The 17,661-nt window shown below is 45.4% G+C and overlaps 1 protein-coding gene across 20 annotated transcripts in view; it reads right to left on the bottom strand.

Moving 5' to 3' along the window:
• Nucleotides 1–17,661, bottom strand: part of HDAC9 (histone deacetylase 9) — a 777,497-nt gene that overhangs the window by 473,963 nt on the left and 285,873 nt on the right. For all 20 annotated transcript variants that reach the window (XM_056800543.1, XM_007505411.3, XM_056800542.1 and 17 more), the window contains exon 6: nucleotides 16,469–16,590. In XM_056800543.1, the coding sequence (XP_056656521.1) occupies nucleotides 16,469–16,590 (122 nt within the window). The remainder of the gene's footprint in view (nucleotides 1–16,468; nucleotides 16,591–17,661) is intronic.

Consider the following 17,661-nt stretch of genomic DNA (forward strand, 5'->3'; position numbering starts at 1 on the left):
GGAAAATCACTCAACTGACAAACTCTGCTCATTCTGGTTCCTCATGTTGACAATGGGGAGACTACGGACTGTATGTAGAGCTTAGCCATCATTCAAGGCTTCAGATTAAATGATCCAGTGTAATCAAAACACTTTGTCTACCTCAAAACACAGCATTCATGGCAGCTAGAATTATTTGTCTCTTTCATTCTTTCATTCCAATGGGAAATTCTGGGGATTCTGCTCAAAGAGCTTCAAAAACTCCAATTTCCAGCATGGAGTCAGAAAGTCATGAAATCTGGCACTTGGAAAATCCCAAAGGGCTTGATGAAGGCTAGTGAGCTTGTTTTTAAGCACAAAGTTAAATGAAGCTTCCTAATTTCATGATCTGGGAGGACTCCCAGTGAATCTTTTGGCTGACTCTCCTGTATCGTAACTAGACACGATAAAAATATAAAGCATTTGGCAAATGTTACACTAATACATAAATATTCCTGATCATTATATCATTTGGCAAATGTGCAAAGTGAGGCAAATAAGTTATGAAACTTGCTCAAGGTTAAAAAATTCTGGGCCCCACAAAGGTTCCTTTTCCTGCCACCTATTTCAGTGTAAAACTACTGACCACGAGGCTACCTGGTCCAAATCAACAAGAATAATAAAGTTATTAAAATGCATTTTGCCACCTGTTCTCATATAGGTATGAAAGAAAAGATGCAAATTAACTGACAACCCATAAGCTTCTCTGCCCTGTATATTACTTCAAATAACAAAGCATTTCTGAGAAAGGCAATCACCTGAAGATTCCAGGCCTGATCCCATCATACTAATCTCACTTCTGCTAAGCTCATTCTCTGGGCAACTGATTCCAGATGCAAAGACATAATAGTGCACGCACGTACTCAAAAACACACATTTATGAGTACATATATGTATGTACACATACATGTGTATACATACAATGCATGCATACACACATATACACATCTAAATGTCCCCAGGGGGCTTGGGCAATGCCTTTGGCTTCTCTCTTCAGCTTGGTTCGCAGTCCCCATCCTGGCCCATCCCCACAACACTGAGCTGTAAAGGTGTTTGGGAATGATGGAGAGCTGCCATTTCATGTGTGCAAAAGGTCTATAAACTCTCCAGGAACATGCCTCCTAAAGCCCAATTGGCTTCCTTCAGCAGGCAGCTTGCCAATTCTCCTCCTGCACTGCCTCTATTTGCAGAAAGGGTTAATTCTATTTTTAATTCTCACATGTTCCACAATGGCACGAGACTTACTAATGGGATAGAAATCTCTTAGCCTAGAAAGAGAGTTCTGGGGAGGAGGAGAAAACCAGACAGGCAGATATGCAGAGAGAGAGAGAGACAGACACAGAGGTCGAGAGGAAGAGAGAGAGGGAAAGAGAAGGGAGAGAAGGACAGTGGGAGAGAGAGACAGACAGAGAGACAGAGTTCTCCTTGTGCCCGAGTGCACTTCATGCCCAGACTCACTGATTGCTTCCTATTTTTATCCCCGACCATCACATTCTGCATTTCAATCAATCATGGCAACAGAAGGCAGTCTATGTGCGTGTGCGTGTGCATGTGCGTGTGCATATGTGTGTACGTGTGTACATCTGAAATCCGTGTGCCAGCTGAGATGATAACCTTGCAGAAAAGATTCCTTATAGTTATTTAGATGAAAACAGCCAATTTGGAAATGAAAGAGAAACCTCAAAGCTTGTTGTTTTGTTTTGTTTCTATCTTAAAAATCCAGGACTTGGAAACACAGAGTCAGGGACTGAATCATAATGAACCCTTCTGAAAATGGCTTTCCAGGGAGCCCTGGAGGAGACGCAGGCACCTGAGAACTATTCTCACACTGAATTATGTATGTGAACACAGAGCTGTCAGATAAAATGTGGGGCAAGTGACAGGCAGTCAGGGCGCCAGAACGCACAATGGCAGGCCATTCTCTGCCAGGCAAGTGATCCGGCAGGAGGTGCATCGAACTCCTGAAACTCTCCTGCTTTAAGTATATGTTTAATTAATGCCGAAAGGCTCAACAAAAAGCTTCCATGGTGACGGTGAGTCTCCAAAAGCTACTTGCAGATGGTTTGACATTAATATGAAAATCAGGAGGGACCTTTGATTTAATTCTCTGGAGTCCTTCGGTCCAGCTCATGGAAAATCAATCTCTTCTGGAATATTCCACCCAAATGGTTACCCCCATTCTTGGGAAGCTCACTACTCTGGCACTAAGCGATTACACGATGGGTCAAGCTTGCATTACTAAAAAGCTCATCCTGCTATCAACCCTTCCTAGAACTTCTCAGGGGTCCCAGATCTGCAACTGTGTTACCTCAACAACAGGGTTTTGGAACCCTCCAAGATGATTATGTATCAATTAATCAACCAGCATTAAGAAAGCACTTACTGTGTGCTAAGGATTGTGTTAGGCTCTGCAGTTCAAAAGAAATACAAAAATTGCCCCTGAAATGTTTGTTATCTTTTTTTTAAAGAAGAAGTATCATATAAGTCTAACCATTTCATTGTAGCCATTTGGATAAAGTAGGAACGCTCTCGTACTCTCTTTCCCCTGACTTGCATTTCCTAGATGAAGGCACTGTTCGCAGAGTATTAATGGCAGCTCAGGCAGGATCACCAGCAGGTCCTCTTTCATGGGGTTATTGATAAATTGCATCTTGGCAGAGACCAGGACACTTGAGGATTGAGTACTTAGTAACAACACTGCCAATATTGTGACATCCTCCAATAAGACTGATGGGCACTTTCAGGGGGAAATAATTCCTTTTCGGGAAGTGTGCTGGCTCCTCCCTTTGCTGTACACCATGTTCTAAAAAATGGATGGCTCCATCCTGATGATGAAATAAGAAACAATCCCAAGTTTCCTTCACAGCACATGGCGGGGGCCACATTCTACATCAGGTTTCTCGGATCCTCCTAGTGATAAGAGCTTTCTGCCTCCTGAAAATCATTCTGTATACACTTCGGACTTAAGTACTTGAGTACGTGGCTTCTTCCCCTCCTAGAGCGTAAGCTCCTCAAGGGCAATCAGGGTTTGAGTTTTGTGTTTCTATCTCTAATCCCTAACATAGCGCCAGTCACGTATTCTGAGCGGAGTCAACATTTGGTGAATGGAACAGCTCTTTGTTCTCGAGTGGTGTCAAAGCGAGATCTGTCCTTGGGTTTCTCAATTAACTCGAAGTGTGAAAAATAGCTTTGTCGACCAACCAGTGGGCAAGTCCACAGTGCCATCTTAGAGGCTACTAAAAACACCTGACCCACAGAACAGCCAAACTTCTCATTGGGAGCCTTTTGGGTAGGATTCTGGGTGATGCGGAATCCTGCTCTCTGGACTCACCAGTTACCAGATGCCAGGGAAGAGGGTCTCAGCCTATGGCCAAAATCCTCAAGAGGAAAGTTGGGTATTAGAAAGTTGGCTTTGGGGAAAGGCAGCATTTAAAGGCTGGGATAGAGCAGCTGCCTTGCACACCAGAAAATGGGAACAGAGGAAGATCTTACCAAATTTAACCCAGATTGCAGATTCTGTTTTGCCAAATGAGCAACAAAGCAAGCACTGGAATGATGAGCATTTACTAAACGTCCACAATCCCACCCTCAAGGAGCTTCTATTCAATAAGGCAGGCCATGCGGATTCATAGAACTAAACACAAAGTATATGCACAAGGCCATTTTGGAAGAAGGAATGAGTGATGAGAAAGTGGGGAGGAGCAGCGTTTGGGGAAAGCCTCATATTCTACAAAGGGTCGTGCCCTTCAGATGGAAATAAATGTCATTTCCCTCTTCTCTTGGAGGTCCTCTTAAGAACCAATGGCACTGTGAGCTCCAGTGGGGGGGCAGAAATCCTTTGATTTTATTCATGATTCTCTGAACTTATTACAGGGCCTGGTTTATTCACTGTATTCTATTTGGTCTCTTGGCATCTGTCAGAAGACCGTTCAGGCTGTCCCGCCATGCCTGGAATTCCCTCCCTTCTCACATTCACCTCTTGGAATCCCTGGTTTCCTTCAAAGCTCGCTTCAAGGGCCACCTCTACAGGAGGTGCTTCCCAGGCTCCCAGCTGGCTCTTCTCCACCCACTACTAATGGAATGACCTTTGAGTTACTTAGTAGACATCAGGCCTATGATTCTTTTTGTACATCGATAAAATGTCAGGTCCTTAAGGCAAGGTCGGACCTGGTAGCCTTGGCTCCCGGCTCTGCTGAGAACACAGTAAGCCATTAATGAGTTCTTACCATTCCCTGATTGCTTAATAAATAAAGGCCACAAATGCGTAAAAGGAGGAGCCATGCAATGAAGAAGATAGGTGGCAGAGCCATCAGAAATAGGCCTTGGCTTCTGGATAATCTGGAATTCTCCTTGATATCCTGCTTGACCCTGATTCTAAGAAAATCCAGTGGTGAAATTGGGGACTCTGAAACTATGTTTTAATAGTTAGATTTTAAGGTCAAATCTTTGGGCCAGAAAAAACAACCTTAAAAGCTGAACAATGAAATTTGGGGTAGAAACACTTGATTAAAATAATGAAATTATTACAATCCATTTTTCTGTGGTTTCAAATTTAAATGAATGTTTTTCCCTTCTGGGTGAATTTTCATTTTTTTTTCCTTTTAGAATTATATCCACCAAAAAATAATTCTCTTCACGGCACACGTAGACAGACAAACAGACACCAGAGCATCCCCCCAACCCCCCTTTCCTTTCCTTTTTTTTTCTTTTGCTTCCAAATGGAGTGACAACACAGGCCTACCAAAAGGACAACTTCTAAGGGCGCTGGACCCTTTGTGTAGGAACCCTCCACATTTAATAGCTGGCAGAGATGATGAAGGTTGCACTGGAGCCTGCTGGATAAAGGGCCCACCTCGGAGTCAGAAATGGCTGAGTCCAAATCCAGCCTCTGGCACACACTGGTTGTGTGATCTTGGGCCATGCCCAGGGCTCTGTTATTCTCGCTTATCCCTCCCATTCGGTCAGCTGCCAAGGCTTCACCACTCCAGCTCCTGCTACCTCTTGAATCCATCCTCTAATCTCCACTCCCAGCACAACCACTGTGATTCTGGCCTTTCTTCTCCCCTTCTCAGATGGGTTATTTCAACAAGCCACCACCTGGGCTGGTTTCCTGCCTCCAGTATTTTTCTTTGCCCATCCCTCCTAGCACAGATGACAGAGAGATGTCCCTAGACCAGGTCACTCCCTGGTTTTTCAATTAGCTTTAGTCTTCTCTTATCACCTCTCCGTCGCCTAAATACAACCTTCTCAATTTGGCATTCAAAGCCCTTCGTACCCCCATTCCCATCCACCTTTCCATGCTGTTGACCCATGACACCCCCTGGTGCATTATGGTCTAGCCAACGTGCCCTTTGAAATGTCCTGCGCACTCTACTTCTCACCTCTGTGGCAAGAAACAGACCTGATTCAAACCCATTTCTTCTCATTTGTCCTCTTTAGGTTCCAACAAACTATCTCTGTTCCTTTCAACTAACTTGACAAAAGAGACCAGGGACTCCGCCCCCTGAGGGCCATTGCATGGGGAAACCATCCAAATGCTGCCTTTTTTTCTCCAGGAGAGTGAGAATTAGGCCCCACTTTCACCTTGTTTTCCATTTCCACCACATAACACCCAGGCCCACATCACTGTCTTAAATCGCTCCGTGGTTCCTCCCAAGTGGTGAAGCCACTAAGTGTAAGATTTGGAGCCGTGGGGATCTGAGTGCAAATCCTGCCACACACACACACTTAGTAGCTATGTGTTGGGGGGAAAGTCACTTAGCCTCACTTACGTCATCTGGAAAATGTGTATAATAACGCCTGCTCACTGGAAGGATCAACTGAGATGAAAGCACACGTAGGGTCTGATGCAAACCTTCCAGTCTTAAATGAAGCGAATTCTATCATGGATGAAGCCCTCTCTTAATGCTTATTGGATCTTAGCAAAGTACTATCACTCTGGGTGTGGAGAGACCTTCCCCAAGGGTCCCAAATGCACAAATATCTTGGACGACTTTATTCTATTTTGGGGTTTGATGATGAAACTGAAAAAGATGAAGGAAGTGGGCAATTTTAGGCAGAAGAAGATAAGAGTTGGGTACAGTTAAGTGGTTTGGTGAACTGAAAGAAAGGTCTAGAGAGAAGAGGTCCTGGGTTCAAATCTAGATTCACACATTTCCTAGCTGTGGTATCCTAGGCAAGTCACTTACCCCCATTGCCTAGCCCTTATCACTCTTCAAAGTATTGATTCCAAGATGGAAGGTAAGGATTAAAAAAGAGAGAGAAGACTTAAGAAGGGCATGGCAGGCAGCTCGAAGTATCTGAAGGGCTGGCCCGAGAAGAAGAGTTCACATTGCCCTACTGGGCCTCTCAAGACCAAACCTGGGACAGAAAGAATGGAAGCCACAAGGAGGCAAGTATGGCCTCAACAAGAGGGAAATCGTCCCCACAAGGAGAGCTGTCCCAAAGGATCAGATGCTTTCTAAAGAGGAGGCAGGTGCCCTCTCACTGAGAGCCCCAGAGCCCAGGCTGGAAGTGTGGATGCCCACTTCTTAGGCAGGTTACAGAAAGGACTCAGAGTTGGATACATACTGCTTAGGAGTCAGAGGACCCAAGTTCAAATTCTGCCTCCAGCTCTCACTACCCTGGGCACATGACTAACCCATATAGTGCTTTGGCTAAGAGGATTGGCCTCACTAACTCTTCAAGTTCTGTTCATTTCTAAAACATGAGGATAATTTTTGGCTCTATATCTTTACCCAAAGCATGGGCTCCCTAAACACCCATTTAATTCCATTCCTGGTCTTGAGTTCCTACAATTCTATGACAGTTTTCCTCCAGGCAAAGCCACCCTAGACCACAAAATGTTTCCAGGCTACAAAGAAGCCATCATTTCTGAGGAGGCAAGTCGGAGAGGTAGAGAAATCGAAAACAAAACAACACAAAACTCCCATCCAAAATGGGCAGGCAGTTAGTGATTGCATCATCTCGCCTTCCCTCCCCAGCGAGGGATATTTATAGCCTCGTCTTTAATGAATTCGTACTGAAATTTTATTCTTACATTTGATTATGCAAGAAATATTTATAGACACCTAAGTGCATACATTTGCATGCAATATTGGAGCTGTGAGCGTTTTAAGGGTTTATTTTTCCTTTTATATTTTTGATGGTCTATAATTGGGCACATTAAGATTTAGGTGCCATTTTTCACTCATCTTTATGATTAGACAACAGCTAGTTAAATGCTTTTAAAATCAAAACGAATGTGTTTGCCTTTCTCCCATCTTCAGATCATTTCGAATAACATCTGCTGGATGGTAAAAAACATGATTTATTAGACATTAGGCCAATTCATATCACCATAACAGAAAGTGGAACGAAACTGGGAAGGCAGTCAGTCTCTTTATTCTTTTCCAATAGAAAGTTCTGAAAATTTAGACTTTTTTTATGTTGTTGTTCAGGCATTTCAGTCGTGTCCGGCTCTTCAGGTCCCCATTTGGGGTTTTCTTGGCAATGGCACTAGAGCCTTTTGCCATTTCCTTCGCCAGTTCATTTTACAGATGAGGAAACTGAGGCAAATAGGGTTATGGGTCTTGCCAATAGTCATACAATTAGTGAGTGTCTGAGGCCAGCTTGACCTCAGGAAGTCCCTGACTCCAGGCCCAGCTCACTACCCACTGTGCCATTATTTATGTAGGACATTTCTATGTCTTCCCATATAAAACTCTGCCATGGTGTTCGATGTGTCCCAAAGGCACAAGCTCCTGAGGGTACTTTATATCGTATCTGGTGATTTGTATTCTATGCAGAGTTTACAAAGCACTTTCTCTGCAATAATTCTGATTCAAGCATTGTCACCCCCATTTTCTAGAGAAAAAAAGATTCTAAAGCACCTAAGGCTTAGTTAGAGACTTGAAGTGACTTCTGCTTGTTCAGCCACACAGCTTCCATTCAACCCTTCGGCTCCTAATTCCAAGTCCAACACTGTAGCCCTGAGGTCAAAGGGCCTGACTTCAGATCCTTCTCATTTCTCAAGGATCTGACTAATGAATGGGGCAGATGAACAATTCTTTCAACCCTCATTCCTGATTATTTTAACTGGAAGGTCCCACGGGAGATCACGGGGGAAAAGGTTCCTTTGGTCAAATTCACTTTTCCCATGTTTTAGTAAACAAAATCTCAACGTAGTGAAGTCCTTTTTCCTGCCGAACTTCCCAAATTAAATAATCCATTGTCTCCAAGAAAATGGAAAATGGAAAATGTCTATTTTTGTTATTTTCTAAGACGAAGTGATGGCTGTCGAATTTCCAATCTCCCTGTCACTTGGCGTAGTATTTCTTCCATCTTGCTCATGAAGCTCATTTTGGACTCACAGGCAAATCCTATTTCATGAGCTAAATTATAATTTCACTGTCTTGAGATAAACCCATTAAGGGAGAGTTCATCTACTCAGATCTCTACCCCAGAAAGAAAAAGGAAGACGCCCAAATCTCTGCTTACTTTCTGCCAACAAAGTAACTAAAATACTACCTTCCTATCACCTCTAGCCACAGGGGGCCAATTCCTCACTCTGCCTGCTAAGGAAGAGAAATAGCGCCTTGGCCACAGATGATCTACAAGAATCTTTGGCCTTCCCTTAACTCAGTGGTTTAGAATTTCCAGCAAGACTTTATCACAAGGACTTAAAGCATGATCAGAACATCACCCTAGCTCTCTCCAAGACACCTCTTATCTTCTCTTGGAAAGACATCCAAAGAATAAAAAAAATGGCCAAAGGCCAGAAGGGAAGCAAGTGTCCAGGCTGGGCGGAAGGGCAGAAGTGCAGGAGTCTGGGTAATTAATTGGCTATGTCATTGGCTATGAATGGCTTTCGATCTATGACTGCTAACACTGAGATGCCGTAGTCTACACCTGTGGCACTTTCCTTCTCCCCCCACCACCACTCCCACAAAGTAACACTGATGCTTTTTGTTCTTTAGACCTGATGCATTTCCTAATCTATGTCCCACTGCACAAAAAACACTCCCTCCTAACAAAGAAGAATGAACGAGCCGTGTAGCTAATATTCAGTTCCCAGAGCCCCCAGCCTCTCTCCCAAACAGGGGAAAGTGTTTCATCCCATGTCCTCCAGAGCCAATGTTCGCCAATGTGTTTGTTTGCATTCAGCTGCTGCGATGGCTTTCTTTGCCCCTTATTCGTTCAATTTGATGGGAAGGAGAAGAAATTCATTTGTTTCATGTTGGAGCCACCAAGAAGTTTCCTTCACAGTAAGTGAGCAAGAAATTATTCAAGGATAATTGGCAGTTTAGAACAACACAAATGAAATTTGGTGAATTTTCTATTCATGTTCTATTTATTGAACGATGGATAGCTAGGTGGCATCCTGGATATATACAGCACCGGGCCTGGAGAAAGGAAGATCCAAGTTCAAAACTCGCTGTGTGGCCCTGGGCAAGTCACTTAACCCTGTTTGCCATAGCTTTCTCCTATAAAATGAGCTGCAGAAGGAAATGGCAATCCACTCCATCATCTCTGCCAAGAAACCCCAAATAGGGTCACAAGAGAGTCTGACAAGACTGACTGATGCACAAAGGAATCAAGGAAGTTCCTCAAGATCAAGAATTACTCCATTTTGTCTCTGTATCCCAGCATCAGTTCATCAAAAAGCATTTATTAATTGCTTACTATAGGCTGGAAATGAGGAGGTGCCTAATTAATGCTTAATTAAAATAAAAACTTTTAGCAATAAGAAACGAGTTGAGGTCAGGTGGAGGTCATCTACCCTGCCCTGGAGGGGCAGAAAGCCATTGTAGAATCACCCATTGGTGATTCTAGACTCCAAATCCTACTGGGAGTCCCAATGGAAACAATGTTAGCATGAGTATGGCAACTGGATGAGCAGTTCCAATGAGTGATTTCCTTACTTGGGAGGGGGAGCTGGGCCCTGGGACACTACAGGCAGCCATGCTTTATTTAAAAGGAATTATGAAGCAGAAGCTGTCTAAGGGCTTCCCCAAAGAACAGAGCAATAGTGACCATTTCAGGACTGCAAAGTACTTTCTACGTGATACCTCACTGGATCCCAACAGCATCCTTGGAAGTAGGTGCCATTAGGATTCTTATTTTACAGGTGAAAAAGCTGGGGCTGAGAAAGGTTGAATGACTTGCCCAGGACCACATAGTTGTGAGTGTTTAAGGCTGGATTTGAACTTGGTCTCCCAACTCCCAGCTCAATCCTCTAGACTCTCTAGAAGCTCAGGGGGTCCCTGAAGAAAGTTCTATAAGTGATGGGAGGAGAACAAGAGAAAGTCTATGGGTGATGTTAGTAAAACATGGAGGGATCCCTTGTGGCAAAGGTCCAAGACTCGTGTACGTGGATGGGCTGCAATCTGTACCCTAGGAAGGAATGCTTAGGTCAGTGTAACTGGAGATCCACTGAGATCAAACACACTAGCCTACAGCTGATTTCCCCAACTTTCCCCAAATAATTCAGTGTTATTCATTTCCACAAGCTGTCCTACCTGAAACAGCAGCATCTCTGCTGCTCACAGGAGTCTTCCCAAGTCATAAAGACTCAAACCCTTCCATAGCTTTTCTGTAAGGCTGGCTAGCACAGAATATCAAGTTTGGAGACGACAGAAGAAACAAACAAGTCACTAAGCCATGTTTGCTTCTGCCTCAGGGGGCAGCGCTGGGCAACAGATAGGTACAAAAGTCAAAAAGATCTCCATTCAAATCCCACTCACTAAGTGACCCTGGGCAAGTCATGTTTCCTTTTGGCCACCTGAGTTTCTGTATCTGCAAAATGAGGCAGGTAGATTTTTAAATGGCATCCAAGATTCCTTCCTTCTCTAATTCTGAGATCTAGGACCTTTGTCAAATCTTGGCAAATGTGAATGGCGGGCATCCTCTGATCCACAAATAGGATTCGTGGGTATATACCATTAAGAGGTCAAAGCCAAATAAAAAGAACAATAACAACGACAATAATAACATACCAAGACATTTTGTGGTTGTACTCTAGGTAGTAGAGAAATGAAAGAAACTAGAAATCGATGGGCATTGGTTAGCTGGAGAATGGAGAAACTACATGTAATTGGATGGAAACTCTACAATGTCATTAGTGTGTGTGTGTATCTATATATATGGTATAATTATGAAATTCAGAGAAACTTGAGAAGACTCCTGTGAACTGATGCAAGCAGCAAACAATATTTCTTCACAGCAACGACAATGGGGTCAAGGAAAGCATGCCATCTTGGAGAAACTCTGAGGAATTGTTCAGAGAAAAGAGGGTTTCCAGGAATGGGAGGTAGCAAGCCTTGGAAGAAGCTGTCACTGTATCATCAGCTGGTTTTGCTTAACAGTTTTTCTTTATGACATTGGGAAGGGGCAAGGGCAGAGCTGGAAATGATATCCATGTCAAAACAAAATGCATCAATGCGACTTGCCTTTTGAAAGGAAAGGTGAAGGCAAGTCATGTTTTCCTCCCCTTTTCTCTTCTATACATGCTATATGAAAGAAATATGATCTTGGCCCGCTTCATCACGCCCAGGACTAACACAATACGGGATTCTCTGGAGGCACAGCGGGGGCTCACTGGCTCAGCTTCTGGCCTTCAGATGAAAGAAGGCTTCTCACCTCGGGCTGGAGGTTTCTCGAACATCCTGTAATTCTGCCATACTCCACTGCCACAACAGACTGGGGAAAGGTGAATTTTTACAAGATGATACACACCCAATTTCCAACCAGTCCACATGGAAAATGCAGCTAGCCTTCCAAGACCGGAGCCCCAGTGTTGGACTCTTTCCATCTCTGACCTTCATTCTGGTGATTCTGGGTATTAAAATGCATGTTTTAATGAGGCTGGAAGAGTCCCATTAGCCCAGAAGCCTGATTTATATGGCTTGTGGGCTCCACAGCAATCGAAGTCGGCCAGACAGCCACCCCTGTTCAAGCCCATTCCAGATGAACCACAGGCTTCAGAGGAAGGCCAGGTTCCCAGGAAAGATCGAAGGAATGGAATGGGACAAGAGCTATCCTCACTTTTTATGGTGCATTTGCTCAGGCACCTCTCCTGAGTCGGATGGGATCTGGACCCTGACACGGGCAGGAATTTCCAGAGAAGCCTATGGGATTGCCAAAGGCTAGGAAGTCAGAAGCCTCTTCTCCCCTTAACATGTTGACAAATCGGGAATCAATGTGGTTAAATAGAAAATTGCTCTGGTTCTTGAGTCAGATGCTGGCGGTTCCAGGCTCTGTGCTGTTTCACTTTGGCCAAGTTCCTTCCCTTCACGCCTTTGTTTATCATCTTTAAAATGAGAGGGTTGGATCAAATGACTTCTGAGCATCCCTAGGACTATATATATAACATATAATAAATAATATATAATATATATAATAAATATAATAAGATGAATATATTAAGCCATGATATCTCCATCATACTATCTATGAAACTGAGAGATCCCTTGAAAATGGGGGAAATGATTTGAAGCCAGCTTAGGTCCTAGGTCCTAGCCACAGACTGGACAGGACCCCTGAGAACCCAGTCCAATTCCCTCATTTTATAGGTAAGGAAACAAAGTCACAGAGAGGGGAGTCATTTGCCTAGGGTCACACAGGCAGGCAGCATCAAAGGTAGTGTGTGAACAGAGACCCTAGGACTCTAGAGCCAGTTACTTCTCACAAGTGCACACTGAAAAAGTTTCATTTGTGAGGCTCGTCTACAATGGTTCATTCTGGATGAGAAATATAGCCATGGGGAGAGCCACCATCCGCGTCCATGTTTTTATTGCACAAAGGACATTCCGAAGCATCTGAGTACAGAAAGGTTCCCTTCAACGTGGATGATTAAAAGGACAAATTGTTGATGTTGTTTTATCTGGTCTTTGAAAAGGACAGTCAAGGCAGCGTCTGTGCCTCCCTTCAGTTACCGTCTTTGGCTGGTAGCTGAGGGGCTCTACACGGTATGAGACAGAAAATGCTTTTGAAAATGCTCCCATTTGGAATTATCATCAAAAGGGAACTTTGGAGGCTCTCCCTCTCCTTCCGTGGATGGGCGGGTGTATCTGATAGAGTATCAGGCTTGGTCCAAGGCTCTGCCGGTCACACCAACCTGCTTTTTCCTTTCTTCATTAAAAAAATTAGCCGTGTGTAGTGGGTGGAAGGGGGCAGAGATATGATTTATGAGCTGAAGCCAGCACTACCCATTTATTGCGGCTCTTAAAAAGACTCAAAGGAAATTGGAAAGCCCATCGATAAGGCAAACAAATGCCAGGACCCCATTTAGTAGTCAGATTCTTCCAAATGCCAGGGGCCACGGGGCTTCCTCCCTCCGGGGGAGGAAGGAGAGGTCCTCACCGAAGGACAAAGGTCAGATTTCTGCAGGCCACAGCCCTTCTGGAACTCACAGGACTTTAGGGCCATCATTGTCTGGCCCGGTCCCAGGGGGTCAGGGGCGGCTCCAATCTGTCCCCGCTGCCAGAGGGACGACCCCCCCTGTGGTCACGTTAATCAGCTCGGGGTCACCAAAACGTGGTTGTCCCGGTTCCTGTCCCTTCACCCCCACCTCTAACCCTTCCATCTACCTAGTCATTTGGGGGAACTCGGCGCTGACGCGAGCAAACACAGACAGGAGGGTCCCCGTTCCGCTCACCGAGGGCTGTTGTGGCAGTTTCTTCCGCAGCCCCTTTGGGGAATCCATGACGGAATTCCATGGGCTTGACAGGGACGGAGAATCCTGAGTGGGCTGGAAGACAGCATTTGTGACTCGGGCCCCCTTTTAGTCGCTGTTCTTCGGGTCCCTTCTCAGCCCCGGCTCCCATTGAAGGAGGGTCTTTCTCAAGCAAAATCCAAACTTCTACAGCGATCGTAACTTTTTGGCACAACATATTTTCCAATAAAAGGCATTGAATACTGCAGAAAAAAATCCCCATGCTAACAACCGATGCCATTATCTGTCAGCTTAACATGGCTGTATACAAACAGGGAATGCATGTGTGTACATACGTCTACCTGTATGTACATGTGCATGATATAATTATATAGTGTGTGGATATATACATGTGTGTGCACACACATGTATGTATGGATTTGGTATCTATATGAATGTGTGTGTGAAGAGATAATAGTGATGTGCATGCATTACTCTGGGATATTTCCTCAGGCACAGGGATGGACAGATAGAAGATATTTCTGGATACATATATGTGTCCATACGTGTGTGTGTGCGTGTGCAAAATGCATGGCATGTTTTTTGGGTGGCCCAATTTTAATTCACAAAGTATCTGGTCAAATATTTGCAATAGCCCCTCCCCCAACATCTGTGCTGAATTATGGGCTGCTTCTCCTCTACAGACAATGGGAATTGAATTAAAGAATATGTGGAGACCCCGGCAGAGGCAGGAAAGCACTCGCAGCTGCGTGAGAACGTTACTGTCACAAAGTTTGGAGACATTTTCAGATCCACAGACAGACAAGCCGCAGCGTCTACCGAATAAAAAAGGACCAGGACAAAGGCAGAGGATAGGGGGGGATGAGCGCTCCATCAGGGGGTTTGGCCAAGCCGCCCCGTTTACCCCCCATCCCCCCCGCTTGGAAATCGTGTTCTGGACATGGCGTGAGTCAGAGACTCGGCGAGGTCGTTGCGCCATAACCGCCATAACCGCCACGGGACACCTCGAAAACCATCTTGTCAGGCAGCAAATTCACCGCGTCGTCTCCGAAACAAAACGAAGGTTTCTACAAGAATAAATTATCGGTTTGTTTTCTGTCATTTCTAAAAAAAAGAAAAGGAAAGAAGCGGTTCCCATGGAAACGGCGGAGCCTCCTCAGGTTCCTCTCGCTGTTCCCGAGCGGCGACAGGCATCACTCTGCAGCGGCTCCGTCTGGGGTTTTGGCCTCTGGATGCTTCCAGGCTTCAGAGGCGGCTCCTTTTCAACATCCAAAGCGGCTTCGCCATCCCTTCTCGACCTCCCGGAGGTGGAGACCCCTCAAAGGCCGGCCCAGCGGGGAGCCGGGCTTTCTCTGTGCGTGTAACCGCATCACTCAGCAGCAGCCTCCTGCCCTCTGTGGCCAATGTTTTCCTTCAGGGTCTCCCTGCATTCCAGAATGCCAGTCACGGCCCGGAGACCCCAGGCCACGGCCTCCCCCTCTGCACCGGGCTCTCTTCAGCCAAAGGCTGCCCCACAGAATGGGCTCAGCAACTGTGAAACTCAGCCACGGGTGGTGAGTGTGTACATGCATGTGAGTTTGAAAGCACGCTCACACAAGCAAGTGGAAGGGAATTCCACCTCATCTGAGACAGAGGTGTGCCTGGTGCAGACGAGGAGCATAATAAACGTTTGTAGGCTGGACTTGAATGGTGGCACATCGAACAGTTCTCATCCGCTACCTGAAAACCTTTGCTCGGGAGTCTTTACTCAGACAGTCGCCCACGGAAACCAAAAGCCCAACTAGTACATAAATAAGTACACTCTCTCCCTAGGACACACAAGTCACAAACTCCTTAGGAGCAGGGAAGGAATCTTCCCCCCTCGGTGCCTAGGATCGAAGCCCTGCACACGCCGACACTGAAAGAGGCAAGAAAGAGCAGAATATTTTGTTGAACCCAAAGTCTCTTTGGAAGGTACAGACAGAGAGAAACCCTGATGCCATGGGCTGAACGGTCCCCTTCAGCAGACATCCTAAAACAGCAGCCAACATGGGGGGACTTCCTACAGCCAGGCACAAAAGGCAGCAGGATCTTTATATCAGAGCTGACACAATAAGATACGTCGAAACGGATGCAGAAAGTGAGAGGAACGCAACAGCGCTGAGTGGGAGGGCAGAAAATCAGTCCTAAAGAGTTGCTCTTCCATCTGAGTTCACGGGAGCTGGCAGTACCAAAGGGCAAGTTGGCCAAGCTTCCAGAACTCGAGTTTTGGGGTCTTTGAAAGGGGAACCTGTAAGACCTCATTATTCAAGGGGATTTCACAAGAAGGAATAGCACAGAATGAGATCATTCTCTTCCCACGGCCCACCATCATCCATTTCCCCTAGCTGAGGAGAATGCTGGGGGCTCCTCTTTGGTCACTAGACTCTGAGGAGACCCTGGCCTCGGGGCACACACTTGCACCTGCTAAAGGGAGTCATTTCAGTTTCCTTCTAGCACGGTACGTCTGAAGGATGGGAAGTCCTCCAGAAAAGCCATTCTATAAGCCCAACTCAGGCTGGGTAATGGAAAGAATCTGAAAAGGAAATCAAAATGGCGACCAAGACTAGCTTCATGGACACCCTCCAAGTTCACCATTCAAAGAAGATAAATTCTACTCCATATATGTGTGCATGTATGTATACAGTAGATCTATGGAAGCTAGACAGCGAGACTCTGGAAAGAGATCGTGACTGTCTCCAGCTGAATTGCTTTCACTCATCTCTCCCACTAGCCTCCTGAGTTGAGTTGGGATGTCTCTTGGTTACATCGACTCACCGGTTTTTCGAAGCGGGAAGTCATCCTTGGCATCTTGTGCTCCAGGTAATGGGTACTTGTAGGACGGTGAGGTTCCACTCAAGGGCGGTGAGCTTTGATCTAGGGAGGTATGATGGGCCGCCCTGCAAAAAGGAAGAAGACCACAAGTCAGTACCTCAGTGTTCACGCGACACAGACAGACTGCACGTTATTGATCGCACACACTCTTTACTGCGTTCAGTTTTACTTCTCGACGTGAGGGTAAGCCCTGGGCTCATGTGATAATTCATCGTAGATGAGGGCCGTATTCATTTGATTCATCCCATAGACCTTTACTAAGTTAGGATGTGCCCTCAAGGAGTTTGTATCCTACAGGATCCCCCAAAATGTCCGTTAGGTGTTTCATGAAGAAGTGTTGCAAAGCGCCAGTTCTGCCAAATGTAGATCTTGCCAAGAGACTTCCAACAGCCTCCGACTGCTACGTGCATTTTATAGTTCTCTAAAGAAATATGCTAATACGGGAAAAGGGGACCATTTACCTTTGGGGGTGCATCGTTGGTGAGAATGAAATCACTTCGATAATTTTTCAAAAATAAGCTTTTAACAAGTGCATAAATAATCCAACTAAAGGGGAGAGAGACATCCATGAGCCAAAGAGCTCCTCACGCTCCGGTCCTCCAGTTTCCTGGCAAGAAGAGCCCATTTAACTTCGTGTCATGCTCATCCACATTCTCATCCTGGAACTCGGTGCCAGAAATATACGTTGATGAGCCCGTCGGAAGTGGGGCGTCCTCATTGCCTTGAGAAGCAGAGCCTACGGCTAGTACTGAGCCCCAAAGTCCTAGTCTCTGAAGCCAATACCCAACGTTACCAGTTCTAGTACTTCAATGACCTACCATTGGCCAAATAGGAATCTCAAGACACTCTGTGGACCCAATCCCAGAAGGACTGGGATTCAAGTCTTGACTCTGGCATTTTTTGTTGTTGTTGTGAGACCATGGACAAGGGACTTGGAGCCTCAGTGTTTTCAACTGTAAAATGGAAATACTGCTACTGTGATAATGCATCTACTTTGAAGGGGGGGGAGGGGTTGCAAGACTTAAAGGAAAGGAAGCAGATTGAGTGCTTAGCCAACATTTAACCCCAGCATCAATGGGAGTTAACGATTATCGACATCATCATCCTTATTCATTACTCCTCTACAAGGCTGATTC

This window comes from Monodelphis domestica, chromosome 5 (genome assembly GCF_027887165.1).
Source record: "Monodelphis domestica isolate mMonDom1 chromosome 5, mMonDom1.pri, whole genome shotgun sequence".
NCBI classification, from domain to species: Eukaryota; Metazoa; Chordata; class Mammalia; order Didelphimorphia; family Didelphidae; genus Monodelphis; species Monodelphis domestica.